Source organism: Staurois parvus, unplaced genomic scaffold (assembly GCF_062004578.1).
Source record: "Staurois parvus isolate SC_StPar_1 unplaced genomic scaffold, SC_StPar_1.0 ptg000564l, whole genome shotgun sequence".
Lineage (NCBI taxonomy): Eukaryota > Metazoa > Chordata > Amphibia > Anura > Ranidae > Staurois > Staurois parvus.
Window position 1 is genome coordinate 10,648,368 of NW_028318360.1, and position 19,231 is coordinate 10,667,598.

The window sequence follows — 19,231 nt, forward strand, 5'->3', positions numbered from 1 at the left end:
CACAACAATAAAATTTGTCTGTATATGAAGTAAAGCATGCATATTGTACTCACTGTGGAACCTAAGGGGTAAATCCTGCGCATTGTGTAAAAATGCTGTTTGATCCAGTTTTTTTCTGATCCTCCCCTTCTTCCAGTGTCCCCCTCTTATCTGATGATAAGATACAGTCATGGCCGAAATTGTTGGCACCCTTGATATTTCTCCAGGAAATCATGTATTTCTCACGAAACGTATTGCATTAACACATGTTTTGCTATACACATGTTTATTCCCTTTGTGTGTATTGGGACAAAACAAAAAAAGGGAGGAAAGAAAGCAAATTCGACATAATGTCACACAAACCTCCAAAAATGGGCTGGACAAAAGTATTGGCACCCTTTCACAACTGCGGATAAATAAGAATGTTACAAGCATGTGATGCTCCTGTAAACTCACCTGGGGCAAGTAACAGGTGTGGGCAATATAGAAATCACACCTGAAAGCAGATAAAAAGGAGAGACGTTCACTTAACCTTTGCATTGTGTGTCTGTCTGTGCCACACTAAGCATGGACAACAGAAAGAGGAGACGAGAACTGTCTGAGGACCTGAGAACCAAAATTGTGGCAAAATATCAACAATCTCAAGGTTACAAGTCCATCTCCAGAGAACTAGATTTGCCTTTGTCCACAGTGCGCAACATTATCAAGAAGTTTGCAACCCATGGCACTGTAGCTAATCTCCCTGGTCGTGGACGGATGAGGAAAATTGATGAAAGATTGCAACGCAGAATAGTCCGGATGGTGGATAAGCAGCCCCAAACATGTTCCAAAGACATTCAAGCTGTCCTGCAGGCTCAGGGAGCATCAGTGTCAGCGCGAACTATCCGTCGACATTTAAATGAAATGAAACGCTATGGCAGGAGACCCAGGAGGACCCCACTGCTGACACAGAGACATAAAAAAGCAAGACTACAGTTTGCCAAAATGTACTTGAGTAAGCCAAAAGCCTTCTGGGAAAACGTCTTGTGGACAGATGAGACCAAGATAGAGCTTTTCGGTAAAGCACATCATTCTACTGTTTACCGAAAACGGAATGAGGCCTACAAAGAACAAAACACAGTACCTACGGTAAAATATGGTGGAGGTTCAATGATGTTTTGGGGTTGTTTTGCTGCCTCTGGCACTGGGTGCCTTGACTGTGTGCAAGGCATCATGAAATCTGAGGATTACCAAAGGATTTTGGGTCGCACTGTAGGGCCCAGTGTCAGAAAGCTGGGTTTGCGTCCAAGATCCTGGGTCTTCCAGCAGGACAATGACCCCAAACATACGTCAAAAAGCACTCAGAAATGGATGGCAAAGAAGCGCTGGAGAGTTCTGAAGTGGCCAGCAATGAGCCCAGATCTAAATCCCATTGAACACCTGTGGAGAGATCTTAAAATTGCTGTTGGGAAAAGGTGTCCTTCCAATAAGAGAGACCTGGAGCTGTTTGCAAAGGAAGAGTGGTCCAAAATTCCGGGTGAGAGGTGTCAGAAGCTTATTGATGGTTATAGGAAGCGACTGATTTCAGTTATGTTTTCCAAAGGGTGTGCAACCAAATATTAAGTTAAGGGTGCCAATACTTTTGTCCAGCCCATTTTTGGGGTTTTGTGTGACATTATGTCATATTTGCTTTTCTGCCTCTGTTTTATATTTGTTCCAATACATACAAAGGGAATAAACATGTGTATAGCAAAACATGTGTTAATGCAATACCTTTTTTGTGTGAAATACTTGATTTTCAGGAAAAATATCAAGGGTGCCAACAATTTCGGCCATGACTGTATATCATATGGAGTCACTTTGCAAATGCTCAGTTTTTTTTCTTGGGAGAGTGCATGCGATCAGCACAGGGCCAATCAGCACTGTCCAGACATAGGGTCAGGGGTTCTGCATCCTCCTACAGCAGAATGAAAACTCCTCCTACAAGCTTTAACTAGTGCTCTGCTGGACACTGATAGAAGTCACAAGACTGCTCTAACTGCTGATGAGAAAAGGTATCTAGCAGTTTATATTTACTAAAATAATTGCATTTCCATGTTGTGTGTACTGTGGGAGAACAGATATAGTAAATGCAGGCTCCTGGGTTTAGTAACACTTTAACACACCAATGTAATACTAAAAAGTAATCTCTATATTGGTGGAACTTAGATACATAGAATACGCAAGTTTTGTAACAGTGCTAACACTGTTAAACAAACATTTTGTCTTTTTGACTGTAGTAGAGCAGGATTACATCCTTGGGGATATCATCTCCACCTCTGGCCTACCATGACAGCCAAGGCTCTGCTGTCAGCTCAATTCCTTTGCTTTCCTCTCTGGAGTGCATTTCCCATACAATGTAAATAAGTTTACTAGAGGCCAGCATCACTGTATTGCTGTCACAACTTTAGCTGGTGGCAAGACCTTACCACCATGATGAGGAACAGTATGCTTTGAAGACTCGAATCCTACTACACTTCAAACCAAAAAGAAACAAAAAAAAAAGAATTCCTTCTCTCTTCCATCTCTGGTCTCTTCAATTGATTTCAATTGATTAATTGCACCTATCCTCTCCTTAATTTGCCTGTGAAATGAATATATTAAAGGAAATGTGTAAAGGTTCTGTACAATTTATAGGGTTAGGATGGGAAGGCCAAATTAATTAATTTTTTTTTACCCACTCTGTTACCGATTTAAAAATAAGAAAAACATTCTGTGAAGGAAAAGTACAACCACCTGATCAAATACCACAGACTCCAATCATTGCACTTCTGCAGAGCTACAGCAGAATCTTCAGAATCTGACACTTCTGGGTTTGTTGGATGCCTGGGCACCTTGCTGTTCACTATAGTCTACCAGCCAGCTGGTACTTCACTACTGTGTCCCCGGGACATCCTAGTGTTACAGATATAGGTTCACTGGCTCTCCACTGGGACACAATAGTGTTGTAATGGCTGCAGGGTGAAAAAACAGTTTGCAGAATGGGACACAAGCGTCTGAAACATCCAGAAGTGTTAAGTGCTGAAGATTGTGCTGGCAACAGTAGACCTGGAAAAGAGTGAAGATCAGACGCAGGTAACTATTATATAAATCCAAGGTCGGTGCTACCACTACGCCACTAGGGCACACTCCCTGCCATGGCTGGATCTGGGGGGGGGGGGGTTGTGCTGAGATGGGATATGCCCCCCCCAAGATTTCCTTTGTTGGCCCCCCCCCCAGGCCGTTCCTTCTATGGACACTGTATCTGGCCCCTTAGTGCCTTCCCCCATCCGCATATTCATGGCTGGGGACAAGGGGAGAGCAGCCTGGAGCAGTAAAGCCTGCAAGGGGAAAATCACAGGAGAGAGTCAGACGTGTGGGCTGTGCTCTCCTCTCCTGTCAGTGGAGTGATCCTCCACAAAGCAGATGACACAGCATGTTCAGTGTTTGATTCATTTCCTGGCTCCCTGCTGCCGAGAGATGAACGGTCATTGAAGGAGATGGGGGACGGGGTAATTAAACTGTACAGCCTGTGTACAGCCCAATCCAAGTGCGATTCTGTGTCATCTGTTGTATGGAGGATCCCTCCACTGACAGGAGTGAGAGCAAAGCACAACTCATACCTCTTCCTGGTTTCCTACCTGTATGTTCGGGGGAGGGAGGGTTAGTGTACAGGCCGGGGGAACTGTGCACAATGAAGGTGTGAGGGGGTGGGTAACAATCATTTGTTCTGGGATGAGAGGCTTATGCAGGAAGGGAGATTGGGGGTATTTGTGCTGGGAAGGGAAATGGGGATGATCGGGGGGGGGGGGGGGGTTGTAATAGCAGAAGAAATGGGGGAATATGTGCTTGGAGTAGGAGGGAGATTTGGGTAGGAGGGGGTGGTTGGGGGGATTTGTGCTAAGGGGGGGATTTGGATAAGGTAGGAGGATTATATGCTGGGAAGGGTAATTCGAAGAGGTTTCATCTAGAGAAGGGATTTGAGAAACTTTGCCCTAGGTGGGGGGATTGAAGAAAGAGGATTGGTGCTGGAAGGGGGGGTTTGGGAGGATTTGTGCTAGGAGGGGGGAATTTGTGCTAGAAGAAGGAATTGGGGGAATTTGTGTTAGGAGAAGGGATTGGGGGAATTTGTGCTAGGAGAGGGAATTTGTGTTAGGAGAAGGGATTGGGGGAATTTGTGTTAGGAGGGGAGATTTGGGGGGGGATTTGTACTAGGAGGGGGGATTGGGGGGAAGTTTTGGTAGGAGGGAGGATGGGGGGGGGGTTTTGTTAGGAGGGATGATGGGGGGGGGGGGGGAGGATTAGTGCTGGGATTCGTGCTAGGAGGGAGGATTGGGGGGGTTTGCTAGGAGGAGGGATTTGGGGGAGAGTGAAAGATTTAAAGGGGAAAGAGGATGTGTACTAGAAGGAGTGGAGTAGTTTTATTTTTTTTTATGGGGGGTGCAAGTAGCTGGTCTTGTCTAGGGCACAAATAATCTAGCACCGGCCTTGTATAGCTCAATGTTTTAGTTTGCTTTCCTCTCTACACAAGTCTAAGGGAACACAAACGCAGCTTGAAACAGGTCAAATGCACCTGTAATAAACCTAGAATGATCCTAGAAGTGCTTTAAACTGATGCAAGCTTGGTGGCCCACTGAAGTTTGTTCACCACGGCCCTAATTTTTCTTGGTGACTTTTAGGTGTCCAGTGTATAAGAAATGTTGCATATGTATATGAATGCTTCATTTTTATATAATTAGAAAGCAGCACTTTAGGCTCATTTTCACATTTGCCACACCTTTGTTGGTTTGTAGTGTCTTTGTTTTAAAAAGACTGGTGTTTACTTGGCTTAATAGCTCAATCTGAAATTTAGACATAGGTGAATGAGTCAGACATGTGATTCACCCTTCCCATCCAGAAATGTTCATAAATGTTGCACTGAAGCCACAATTTTTTTTCATTTTGGATAGAATAAGTAATAACAACCCTGCCGTTTGTTTGCCACATGTGTTCCATTGTGGGAGATTATTCTTGGCCTTTACACACAACAGGAATTGGTAAAAAATATCTCTATAGAGTATTGGATATCCCCTCTTAGACAGCTGTCACAGGAACAAGTGTCTCCAATGGGAAGATTTACACTCCATTCTTGTCCTAGTGACAACCTAAATGGAATCATTCTTGCATGACTGGCATCAAAAGTCAAGTCAAGTTTGCTCATTATACATTTTCTGATTACTAGTTCATTGCTTTAGCTTTACAGTTTCTCTCAGTGTTAGGAGGATTGTGGCTCTCCCTTTGTTGGCTGATACACTTGAATTCAGAAAATATAGCTATCAGATCTGTACAATTTATCACAGTAACAATTATGTTATAATAGCAAGAATTTACCTTTAAAAGCAATAAACATGACCAGCGGCCTATGTTCTAGAGACAGGCCCAATCTCTGGTACATAGAAGTGGTTACGGTCTTTGATCCCATCAGAAGCCAAAGAGTTGGTCTTACTACAGAAGTGTCATTTAAAGTCAGATTGTAATTCAAGTCCCATTCCAGGTTATTCCACAGTCTCCTATGCAGCATGATCTAGAGAAGAAGTTAATGTTCAAAAAACAAAATAAGCTCAATTTTCAGCACATTGTACATCTCTGGACTTGGACTCATAGTGCATGTTTTTAAGAAGTTAATGATACCTCCACTTGGCCATTTTCCAGACTGGAGACTCCATGTGATCGCTCAGCCATAATGACTAGTCTTGTGTTCTCATCCTCTATATAAGCCATACGAACCATTGGGTAATAATTCTATGAGAGAAGACGTGTAAGTCCAAGGCAATTTTTCTCAAACTTTTTACCAAGGGACTCTTGAAATGATGTTCAGGTCTCAGGGAAATTCTACTAAAATCATTATATCTACAGCTCTCGTTACATACAGTTGTGTTCAAAATAATAGCAGTCAGACATCACTAACCTGATCAATCACTGTTTTTGGTAGAAATGATATTTCTACATGGCAAATAATTTACTTACAGGTGTAGTAGAGTAATAGAAATCCAACAGACCCAACAGTCATGACATGCATGCTGCTGATTCTGTGTAATTGAATCACTAATTGAAAGGGGCATGTTCAAAATAATAGCAGTGTGGAGTTCTATTAGTGAGGTCATTCATTCTTTGAAAAACAGGTGGCAATTATTGCCCTTATTTAAGGAAGGAAGGCAGCAAATGTTGTACATGCTGGTTACAGTGTATTTCTCTCTAAAATTCTGAGGAATTTCCAGACATTGTTCAGAAGAACAGCGTACCTTGATTAAAAAGTTGATTGGAGAGGGGAAACATATAAAGAAATGCAGAAAATGATAGGCTGCTCAGCTACAACTAAATATTCATTAAGTGATTCAAAGGAAAGCAACATCTTCAAACATTTTTCAGTTTATATAGTGAATGTTTGAGTTTGTAAAGAAGAATACAAACACTGCTATTTTTTTGAACCGTCTAATATTCACTTTTCTTCAATTTTTTTTTAGAGGAAGAACACAAATTTGATATATTTTTCTTCATGTTTTGATTTGGAATAGAATGTGTAGTGTTCCCAATGCATTTGTGTGTATGCAAATAAAAGCTATTAGAAGGATTTTGAGCTTTATTCAACACACTGCTATTATTTTGAACACAACTGTAGGCCAAACCAAGTTGGTGCTCAATGGGAAGACTTCTTACAGTGGTGGTCATTTAAAAGACAACAAAGTCCTCTAACATGATTACAGCTAGAAGTAGTTACTAATCTGAAAAATGAAAAGAGAGGTTGCATTAGTGGTATCGATACCAATGGCTTACCAAGTGGTATTGGTGCTAGAAGTATGCAGGTACCTTTAAAATATCAATCCACCATGGCTCACTGTGAAAGACACCCCTAGCAACCTCTGGAGGAACCCTAGTTGAGAAATGCTGGATATGCTCTTAATGACATTCACACATCTTTAGCTAAAAGGGTAAACATTTTACTAGATTTTGGAAGAGCTGCAAATTTTCCTTTATTTCTATCCATGTCTCCATTTTGGGAGTTTGTTCCTCACTTCCTGTTCCAATAAAACAACAAAGTTAAATCAAATCTCACAAAATTCAAGAAAATACCACCTCTGCTGTAACAGGTGTACGTCACTGTTAGATTTTTCCCTCCCTCTCTGCTTTGATTTCAAAAGACAATCATGGGGTATCCTGTCATTTTCCGCCCATGTCACCTGAACAGGAAATGAGGAAGTTTTTCTAATAAGGACACAATCAGCACTTAAATTAAAACTTAAAAACATTTGCGTTTAAACTTAAGCCTAATAACCTGGTTGTTATAGGCAATAGAACAAGCACGATTCTTGTGAAAAATTACTAGAAAGTAAGCAGAGCCTGCATAAATATTGATCGTATGTATTATGGTAATATACAGTGGTGTTGATGGCCAACAAACCTGAAAGAACTGTAATCGGCTTTGGAATAAATCAGCTGTAGCTGTGCTGTAAACCGACAGTTCTGGATGTACAGTTGGCAAAATGGACATAAAGGAATGATTTGCATGGTTTTGCCCACTATACTAAAGTGTGCAATAATCTGTAAAATTTGTGATAGAATGAGGCACGTAAATACTTTCTCTTTTAAGAAGGCTTTACTGTGTTTCTTTCATTGGACAAGGTGGAGAGGCAGGGTGGTGACATCACAACCTCCACCTTGTCCAATAAGGGAATGGCATGCACTTATTGAAAAAAAAATGTAAGGAGTTCTGTGAATAATGCCCCCTGTAGTTACTATGCAACAGAGCAGCGGCTTGGCGTGGGATGAAGAAGACTTACTGTAGTAACAGCAACTACTACAGCGATTTCCAACTTATACAGGAATCCTGCAGATATGAAATATTCATACTCACATTGGTCCAACCCGGACCAGTGTAATTATGTAATAAAATCCATACCTGGAATTCAGATTTAAGTTTACTTGTGGTGTAGGTGTAACAAAAGCCAATCCATGTAAGCACCTCTGGAAGTATTATGGTCTGTTCCAACCCCTGTAGCTGTCTCTACTGCTGGTGCGTTTGAGGAGAAAATGATAAATGAAAGTATGCAAAATACAAAAGAAATTCCAATACTGAAAACTATTAATACTATTATATGCATTCTCTGCATACAATTATCGAGTGCAATATTTTGATGAGAGTTATCCTTTAGTTGCTAAGATTACGGGTAGGGCCATTTTAAGTGTTGGGGTCACAATAAGTATTAGGGATAAGATTCTACACATAAGAGTCGATGTCTTGTAAACTGTTAGGTCTCTTTCACGCGAAGGGCCTGATCAGGTCCACCTGTTGGTTTTTTAGGCAGACCTGACCGGATGGTCTATTCTCCCCTATGGACCGCTGGGTGTAAATGGACTTGTGTCCGTTTATACTTGCCTACCTACAATCTGAGCTGTTTCGCTTAAAAAAATAAATAAAACGTAATCGATCTGTCCTGCTCCGTCTAAGCAAATCAGATCAGAGGGCAGTTGGGTGTAAACAGACAGCTGAGTCAGTTTACACCTGGCCACCCATAGAGCAGAGTGGGCTCTGTCCATGTCTGCTCTGCATAAAGCGGTCATGGAACGGTCATGTGCCACTCTGCTCTGCTCAGCAGGGAATCAGCGGACAGATCCTCTGCTGATCAAAACGGAGTCTGCCCTGTGTGAAAGGGGCCTTAAACTGGCCCTGAAATCCTAAAGCCCCGTACACTCGGACCGAATAGCAGGCAGTATTAGCCAGTTCAATAGAAACCGGCCAACATTCACCATACAGCCCATGGGTATGGCAGTCGGTCTGGGTTGTGTCGAAGGGGCATGACCGAAAAAGGTCTGTCAATTGGCTTCTGATCAGCGCTCTCAGCTGATGGCTGTGAGCGCTGACCGATGTGTTCTGGCGTACCCCTTTCAGAACACAATATCTCATTGGGGAGATCGCTGTACTAACATCCGATTGTTAGTACAGGATCTCCTCCTGAGTTCTTCAGTTTTTTTTTGTTCAGCCCACAAAAAACTGCGTTCTAGGCTTAAGATTTTGCACTCTTCTCTGATAGCTATGCAATCATAAACAAAAAACAAGGCTGACATACTATGTGCTTTTTTTAAAATCTGTGTACCCTGGCCACTGTGTTGTTTTTGTAGGCTTTGAAATCCCTTTTTTGCATTTGGTATCCGTTGTTATCAGTATAGATCCTTTTGTTGGTCGGGAGACTTGTTTGTGTTCTGATTACTGCTTCCCGGTTAACTTCCAAAGGCCCAACTCTGTACTGCTGTTCAATATACCGGCACAGGAGAGATTTATCATAACCATGAGGGACATTGTAGATTCTGGAGATGATTGTATAGTTGTAGCTTTCTGCACGTACATGACTGAAGGGGATAAAACAGAACACCAGTCAAGGAACAGTACAGAGGTAAACCTGTGCTGTATGAGGCACATTGCCTAAATGACATGATCACGGTTGTAGCATAATATCTTGCACCATCTCCACAAAAGGACATCAGTGTTCAAGCATCTACATATTTTAACTTATTAAATAAAGCAGTGAATTAAAAAAAAAGAAGATAAAAAAAGTAAACCACAGAAACAGCTTCTAAGGCCCATTTATAAAACAGGCCTAAGGAGGAGAAAAAAAACAGAAAAAAAAGAAGTGCTTTTGCCCGCAATGACCAATCAAATTTATTAAGACTCCCAGAATCACACTTTTAGTTAATACAATAAAAAACTATAATATTAATTTACCTAGTACCTTGTACCTAGAAAGGTGAAGACATATTTTTTAATTAAAGTGTTACTAAAACCACAACAGTAAAATCAGTCTGTATATGCAGTAAAGCATGCTTGTTATACTCACTGTGGAACCTAAGGAGTTAATCCTCTGCATTTCATTAAAAGGCTATTTGATCCTTTCTTCTCTGCCCCTCCTCTTGTTGGAATGACCACCTGATACAGACTGAACCCGTAGTAACATGCACATGCTCAGAGTTTGGTGTGTATTGCTATAGACAGGGGTTTTTTTTTTTTTGGATGCATGTGATCAGCACAGGGCCAATCACCACTGTCCAGACAAGAGGGTCTGAGGTTTCACATCCTCCTAGAGCAGAAAGAAAACTCCTCCTACAAACTTTAACCAGTGCTCTGCTGAAGTCACAAGACTGCTCTAACTGTTGATGAGAAAAGGTATTTAGCAGTTTATATTTACTAAAATAATTGCATTTCCATGTTGTGTGTACTGTAGGAGACCAGATATAGTGAATGCAGGGCCCTGGGTTTAGTAACACTTTAATGCACAGTTTCATGCAATTGAATTGAAAACACAGCGTTTAGGTACACAGTGTTTAAGTAGAACGACCATCAACATGAACTCTTAAACAGTTTTTTAAATGTATTAATTTGTTGAAATCAGACAACCAATAGGACCCTTCAATATCTGAACCAGCTTTCTAGTAGAACTGGTACTGTACAAGCCTCTAGTGGACTGGGCTGGTATCTGTGGAACGGGAAGGGGATCTCCTCCACTTTTCTTTTTTTGTTTTTATAAATTATTTATTTTAAACCCACAGAGCAAAACATAGTTTACAGATTTCTCAGTCATAGAAAAATTCCAGAGGCTTACTGAAATCAGTAGTCTCAACTGCTCTGAGGGTTTATTATTTATAAAAAATATTTTGTTTTTTAAAAATTAAAACAACTAACAGGATAACACAGATTTAGAAGATTAGCAACTTATATGTGCAGACATCTTCCCAATCCCCACAGATCTTGAACCATAACACAGATTCACTCTCCTTTAAAATAAAGAAATATCTGGGTTGTACATGGCAACTAGTCAAATTTTTCCGTTTCATAGGAAAAGGAGATGTAGTAGACGTATTTTCTGGAGATTGCATTTGTACATCACATGGGATGTGAATCGTTCTACATACTTTGTAAAGTGCAGTATACTACATTGCCTTCATTCTCTGTGTATCACAAAATCAAAATCATATGGCTATTGGAACAGAATTCACTAATCATGGAAATAATTATTAATCTGACATGTCTGCCACATTACCTGTAAAAAAACTGTCTGATTTCAGTCACCAGTTTTCCTGTGACAATTTCCAGTCCTACAGATTTTGCTACTGGAAGGGCCGATCCATTAGGAGTGAACATGTAGTTGTCAGATATAGGCCCGGCACCACTGTCTCCATTGGGATGATACTCGAGAAACTCTTGGGTCATTTGCATTGTATAATTCCTCTCTCTGAAAATGTAACACAGTCAAAGTTGTTTCAAAATGTTCCCTTTTTGGGGAATTATGTTCAATGCACTTATTGCTCTTTTACGAACACATAGGTAGGCTTTCACCCACAGCATACAGTATAATAAAAACTAAGACCAGTGGATACCGCTGTTTATTTTTGGATATCAAGATGTTATACCACAACCAATGGAAAGGTTATAGCACCAGAACCATTAAAGCAAACTAAAGTCAGCAATACTTACCTCTACACCAGCGATCTGATGCTGACTACCCAGCTCTTTTGGGGTTCCAGGATGCAGCCATCTTCATTGGCTGGTGTGGAATGATGTCACTCCTGCACATGCACAGGAGAGCAGTCAATCCAGTATCTGCACCAGAATGCAGGCTGAGCTGCACATGCGCAACTCGGTGTACATTCTAAAGAAGACTGCGAGCAGGCAAGAAGGTTTGTTTTTTGGCAGAAGACACATTGCATGTCTCTTCTGCAATAAAGAGACTGCCTGCTTGAAGTATTTAAATCCAAGAATTTAGTATCAAAGTACAACTAAAGGCAAAATATTTTCTTTGTATTGGATAGAGTGGAGAGAGATTAGAACACCTGTCAGGTTTTATTGAAGTCTGTGCCCTTTTTTGGAATATTTACCGTCTAAATTTGCCATGTTTATCATCATCATGGAGATCAAAAATGAAAGAAAATCCTTAATTTTATATTGTCACAGGAACAGTAAGGCCCTTTCACACAGGCGTTCCATATGTCCGTTTATGGATGAAAAATGGACACTCATGGACTAGCAGATGTAAACGGATGATCTGTTTACATCCGTTAATCTCTGCAACCATTGACATCCATTTCTTTTAACGGAAGAAAGTCCTATTTTTCTGCCATTAAAAAAATGGAACGGACAAAAAAACGGATGTAAACGGATGAAAAAACGGACGTAAATAGATGTAAACAAATGAAAAAAAAGATGTACACTGATGAAAAACGAATAAAAAACGAATATGAACTGATCAATTTTTTCTTGGAAAAATGTGACTGAACTGATGAAAAAACCGGAACGCCTGTGTGAAAAGGGCCTTAAAGTCGGGACATTTTTCAGTGGGGATACTGAGGACCCTGGTATGACACTGGTGACAACCAGGAATTCCCTCACTTTGGAGGGATTTCCTCTCCCTTCTTGTTTTGACAATGGGACATGAAGTGAAAGGAAGCCTCCCATATGGGACAAAAAAAAAAACAGGGGTGTTTCCTTCCCTATTCAAAATGAAAAAAAAAACCCCCCAAAAAACAGGAGTTTTTGCAGGAATCAGACATAAAATCTCCATTTAGCGTACTGTATACCTGTACAAGCTTATGACATGCTGTCCCTGAACTTCTTGACAAAGCAACAATGGCCGTCACTCAGATTATTTAAAAAAAGTTTCCAGGATATCTTGTCACAAGCAGCAGAGAATTTATAGTTTCACAAAGATTGGTGTATGTTGGGGAGGGACTTAGGAAAACAAACAAAAAAAAGCTAAAAGTCAGATTTCTGGCATCTCCTGCAACAAAAATGCTATTTTTGGTGAGATACTCTCAAAGGGAAAACACATCTGAAGGGATACAAACCCTGCAATTTTCCTCATTAGAGCCCTGAAGGTGCAGCAGCTCATTGACAATTACCCACTTGCCCTCCAGAAGATTTACCCCCCTTCCTGACCAGGCCATTTTTTGCCATTCCGCACTGATATTTCAACTTGTAATTCAACTGGTAATTGCACGGTTAAGCAACGATGTACCCAAACGAAATGTATGTCCTTTTTTCCATACAAATCTAGCTTTCTTTTTGGTGGTATCTGATCACCACTGGGTTTTTTATTTTTTGTGAATGAAAAAATACAGAAAAAAAAGCTATTTTCTACTTTTGGTTACAAAAAATATCCAATAAACCTAAAGTTAGTCATAAATTTAGGCCATAATGTATTCTGCTACATGTCTGGTAAAAAGAAAATCCCAATACATGTATATTAATTGGTTTGTGTGAAAGTTTTAGTGTCTACAATTTTGGTATATATACTGAAATTTACGTAGTTTTTACTTTCTGACTGCCTATCACAGTTCCTGAGGTGCTAAAACACCAGGGCAGTACAAAGATCCAGCAAATGACCCCTTTTTGGAAAGTAGACACCCCAAGGAGTTGGCTGAGAGGCATGTGGAGTCCATAGAAGATTTTATTTTTTTATCACAAATTTTTGAAAAATGACAATTATTTTTTTTTACACAAAATTGTCACTTAAATGATATATTGCTCTCTTATGCCATGGCTATATGTGGAATAACACCCCAAAACACATTTTGCTACTTCTCCCGAGTATGGGGATACCACATGTGATAGACTTTTTGGCAGCCTATCCACATACATGCCCCCAAAATCCAATGAACACTTTCAGGCTTTCAAAGGGCATATTTCCTCATGTCACTTCCTTACTACCTATCACAGATTCGGAGGCCCTAAAATGCCAAGATAGTACAAACACCCCCTCAAATGATCCCTTTTTTGGAAAGTAGACAACCAAAGGAATTTGATAAAAGTCAGTGTGAGTATTTTGCTGATTTCGTTTTTGTCACAGGATTTTGAAAATGGAAAAAAGAAAAAAAAAAATCTTTCTTCATCTTCCAAAAACTCGTGGCAACAAATAAGATCTGCAAAATACTCACCATGCCCCTTAGAAAATACCTTGGAGTATCTACTTTCCAAAGAGGGATCATTTGGGGGGGTTCTACTATCTTGGCATTTCAGGGCCAACATTAGAAGCTTATGTCACACATAAGCTTCATCACAAAGATTTACAATGAGGAAGTGAGGGCCATATCTGACCAAGGGCTACAAGGTCAAATTAGACCACAGTATATGCGTAAACCATGCAATGGCTAAAACAGGAGAATGGAGATTTAAATGTAGAACCACTGACTGAATAATTATCTCTTTTCAGGTGGGCTTTAATGACCATTCTCTCCATTTTTAGCCCCCTTTCTGGCTCATTTTAGAATTTTCTGTGTCACTTTTTCACTTTACTACTGGTCACTACTTGGCATCCTAATTTCAGAATTAGTTTTTTGATCTACCTCTTGTTGGTGAAAAAAATGAAAAACAAGCAACAATTACAAAGTGCAGCTTTATCGGCACCAAAAAAAAAAAAAAGACAAAACCTCTTTTACTGTTTGAGTCATAATTTGCAGATGATCCATTTACTGACATACCATGCACTCATAAATGAGGTCCCTGCAAGCAATGAAGTGTTGTGGTTTACTAACAGGTTATGTGACTGGCCAGTGTTTCTAAGCACAGAAAGATTATGATTGGTCTGATGGTAGTCAGGAAGGATATTAGATTGTTTGGTTCATTTTAGTGAGCTGCTGTAGAAGTAAATGGTTATACAAATACATCTTGTTTCCCAAGAAAATACCACAAAAAACAATAGAATATAACCCTTCACAAAGTTTTCACCAATAAATAGTAAAGGTAAATGTGAAATTGGAACTAAAACTATGAGAAAGTATTAAACTTATTCCTACAGTAGCCCACACACAAAAAAAAAATTCAATGAACTACACTATATTGCCAAAAGTATTGGGATACCCCCTTAAAATCATTGGATTCAGGTGTTCCAATCACCTACATGGCCACAGGTGTATAAAATCATCACCTGGGCATCCAGACTGCTTCTACAAACATTTGTAAAAGAATGGGTCGCTCTCAGGAGCTCAGTGAATTCAAGCGTGGTACCGTGATAGGTTGCCACCTGTGCAATAAGTCCATCCGTGAAATTTCCTTGCTACTAAATATTCCACTGTCATCTGTTAGTGGTATTATAACAAAGTGGAAGCAACTGGGAACAGAAACTCAGCCACGAAGTGGTAGGCCACGGAAAATGGCAGAGTGGAGTCAGCGCATGCTGAAGCGCACAGTGCGCAGAAGTCGCCAACTGTTTGCAGAGTCAACAGCTAAAGACCTCCAGACTTCACGTGGCCTTCAGATGAGCACAAAAAAACAGTGCATAGAGAGCTTCATGGAATGGGTTTCTATGGCTAGGCAGCTGCATCCAAGCCTTACATCACCAAGTGCAATGTTAAGCGGCGGATGCAGTGGTGTAAAGCACGCCGCCACTGGACTCTAGAGCAGTGGAGACTTGTTCTCTGGAGTGAAGAATCACGCTTCTTTGTCTGGCAATCCAATGGATGTGTCTGGGTTTAGCGGTTGCCAGGAGAACGGTACATGCCTGACTGCATTGTGCCAAGTGTAAAGTTTGGTGGAGGGGGGATTATGGTGTGGGGTTGTTTTTCAGGGGTTGGGCTTGGCCCCTTAGCTCCAGTGAAGGGAAGGCATCAGCATACCAAGACATTTTGGAAAATTTAATGCTCCCAACTTTGTGAGAATAGTTTGGAGATGGTCCCTTCCTGTTCCAATATGACTGTGAACCAGTGCACAAAGCAAGGTCCATAAAGACATGGATGAGTGACTTTGGGGTGAAAGAACTTGACTGGCCTGCACAGAGTTCTTGACCTCAACCCGATAGAACACCCTTGGGATGAATTAGAGCGCAGACTGCGAGCCAGGCCTTCTTGTCCCACATCAGTGCCTGACCTCACAAATGCGCTTCTGGAAGAATGGTCAAACATTCCCATAAGAACACTTCTAAACCTTGTGGACAGCCTTGCAAAGGGTGGGCCAACTCAATATTGAATCCTACGGACTAAGACTGGGATGCCATTAAAATTCATGTGCGTGTAAAGCCAGGCGTCCAAATACTTTTGCCAATATAGTGTATATTGACCATTGCTGTGCTACACAATGCTTGTGCATTACTACCATTGTTGAAAACTATGTATTCCCTATGAGACTGACTGCAACAGTAGTTAAAGTCTTACTAAACACACAACAGTACAATCAGTCTGTACATGCAGTAAAGCATGCTTGTTATACTCACTGTGGAACCTTAGGGGTTAATCCTCTGCATTGTGTAAAATTGATGTGGGATTGATGCGGAGGATGGAGGAGCTAGTCAGGATTATCAGGTAGGGGCTCACAGAAAAGGCCGGCCCTGGGATTGAGCACCCAAATAGATTTGCTAAGTTGGGTGAAGATGTGGGGGTGGCAAGCTCAGGGGTGGCAGCCCTGGATGTCACTGCTATCCCTTACAGCCAGAGAAGCAGACTATCTGGGAGGAGTGACGAGGCTAGTGCAGGAAAGCCTAGACAGTAGGTGGTAATATTGGATTCTATAATCAGAAGGACTAAAAGAATAATTTGTTGCCAGGATTGCCTCAACTGAATGGTTTGCTGTCTCCCTGGTGCCAGGGTTCGGCATGTGGTGGACCAGGTTGATAAATTACTGGGAGGGGCTGGGCATGACCCATCTGTCTTGGTCCATGTTGGAACCATAGACAAAATACATGGAAGATGGAGGATCCTTAAGAATCAATTTAAAGAACTAGGCTGCAAGTTGAAGGGAAGGACCTCCAAGGTGATATTCTCTAAAATATTACCTGTGCCATAAGCAACACATGAAAGACAGGAGGAGATTAGGGAACTAAATACATGGCTAAAGACCTGGTGTAAGAGGGAAGTATTTCAGTTTCTAGAGCACTGGGCTGACTTTTCATTGGGGTGCAGCCTATATGCCAGAGATGGTTTGCACCTAAATGGAAGGGGGTCTGCTTTGCTGGGGGAGAGGTTTATGGGAAGGCTGGAGGAGTATTTAAACTAGGATCGAGGAGGGAGAATTAGATTATAATGAGCCAGACAGGGGCAAGTCCTTATTGGTGGGTGGAATGGGGAAAGATGGGGGGAGGGCTATGGCAGGTGATAAGAAGGTTCCCATGTTACAAACAACCATTGGAATTGGTACCATTTGTATGAAAATAAAAAATATTCAAAATACGTGTGCACAAGGTGTCAATTAATTAAAATGTTCACCAATGCCAGAAGTCTGCCAAGCAAAATAGGTGAGTTGGAAGCTTTGGTGCATGAAGAAAACTATGATTTAATTGGCATTGCTGAATCTTGGCTTCATTCTTCACATGACTGGGCCATTAATATTCCTGGCTATGTTCTCTTTCAGAGAGACAGGGTAAAAAGGAAAGGTGATGGTGTCTGTCTCTATGTGAGAAGTGATCTCAGAGCGAGTGTGAAAAAGGACCTAGTTGATGGAGAGTGTGATGAGGCTGAAGCATTATGGGTGGAACTGCACATGGGGGTGCGTACTACAAAGGTATTCATTGGAGTTTGTTATAGGTCTCCCAGTGTTAATGAGTAGGTGGAGACTCAGCTCCTTGCACAGATCGAAAGGGCTGCAAGGGCTGGGACAGTGATAATAATGGGGGATTTTAACTACCCAAAAACTGACTGGAGTAATGGCACTGCAGGAACAGTTAAGGGGCAAAAATGTATAAACCTACTACAGGACAATTTTCTTCTGAAAACTTCCTCTTCATCCTGATCCTGTCTCTGGGTGGAGCAGCACAGTGAAGATTGCAGGAACAGGGTCCCATTACTGGGAGTTTATAATACTGCACTTTATCTAAATCAAGACATCTTACCTGTCTGTTATACTGTCCAATAAGTTTGTGCTTTTGTTGATCCAAAGGATGTTGCAGTCATTCATAACTGCAATGTTTGTCTTTTCAAAGTTTTGTTGGTCAGTTGATGGCCGTTTGTCAAAGTTCACTGATCTGCCCACAGTGACTGTCCCCTGACTGGATTCTTCATTTCCAATCTTTAAAGAGTACCTTCCATAGCTGAGACCATGCAGGACAACAAGGAGATACAAATCAAAAGTGTGACTTGGATCACTGGAATTGTGGATCTGCAGTATGAAAATAGAAAATAATTATGGATAAATCAAAGACTAAGGATGGATATACATGTAGCAGTAAATGGTTGACAGATTTAGTTGTTTTGTATTGTCAGGACCAATGGTTCCTTTTCAATTAAACAACTGATCAAACCTCCAATTCCCTAAATGTTTTCTGAAAAATTGTCAGTGTGTACAGGCAGCATTAGGATTTCTTTTTTCAGACAAAAAAAAAACAGTAAGAAAATACAAATAAAACTGAACTCTGGGCACAAAGAAATCGTTAATATATATTCCTCAAAAGCCATCACAGATATTCATCTATTGTGTGTGCACCAATGCTTTTCAAACCCAAATAGGACCTTGCAAAAGTAGAAGTGGTATCATTACCATACGGCCGCCATTACCAGCAGGAGGCTGTCCTTCCTTAAGAGAGACTATGTCTTTTGACCACATTGTGGGGATTCTAATACCCTTGTAACGCAGCAGATGCATTTACTGCAACAAGGATATTTGAGTGATGGGGAGCTGTCAACCTATATGTTGCTGAGGTCAACCCTCATGTACATATAGGTGTGGACATTCTACTATAGATATTTGTGATGTCCTGTGGTGGTTATGCTTAGGGAGTTTTTTGTTGGGATTTTAAGATACTTTGTTGCAACCTTCAATTGGCTGATGTGAGAAAAACTGAATATAAAGAGCCTATCCTGAACAAGCAATTATTAATTTGCAAAATGCATGTTGACTGTTGTGAAATGTCGTGACATGTTTTACGATTACTTTTTTACCTTTTAATACGTTTTAGTGCTTCTACTGTACATATACACAATAAATGATGGTTATATGTAGAGATGAGCGAATTATTCAAAAATTTGGTTCGGCTGATTCGCCGAATTCGCCGAATAAATTCACTTCGAGCCGAATATATTCGCTGCGAATTTAACTTATAAAAAGGGTGTTTCTAGGCTTCAGAGAGCCTTTATATTAGTGCAGAACACTGTACCTTTAATTTAAATGCCCTTGGAGTCTGCTGGGGAAGAGAAATAATACTGTCAGTCAGTATGACATGCAGATGAGTGCCGTCGATCTTAGAATCACCGCACACTTCACTCATTTGGGCAGTCACGGGGCCAAAACCAGAGTGTGGAGCCACAGTGT

The 19,231-nt window shown here is 40.9% G+C and overlaps 1 protein-coding gene across 1 annotated transcript in view; it reads right to left on the bottom strand.

The window, feature by feature from the left end:
- Window positions 1-19,231, bottom strand: part of MAN2B2 (mannosidase alpha class 2B member 2) — a 62,754-nt gene that overhangs the window by 14,662 nt on the left and 28,861 nt on the right. Inside the window, exons 11-15 of the mRNA XM_089691599.1 lie at window positions 17,817-18,082; window positions 11,046-11,237; window positions 9,108-9,360; window positions 5,647-5,757; window positions 5,347-5,539 (exon numbers count right to left, since the gene is read on the bottom strand). Of these exons, the coding sequence (XP_089547725.1) occupies window positions 5,347-5,539; window positions 5,647-5,757; window positions 9,108-9,360; window positions 11,046-11,237; window positions 17,817-18,082 (1,015 nt within the window). The remainder of the gene's footprint in view (window positions 1-5,346; window positions 5,540-5,646; window positions 5,758-9,107; window positions 9,361-11,045; window positions 11,238-17,816; window positions 18,083-19,231) is intronic.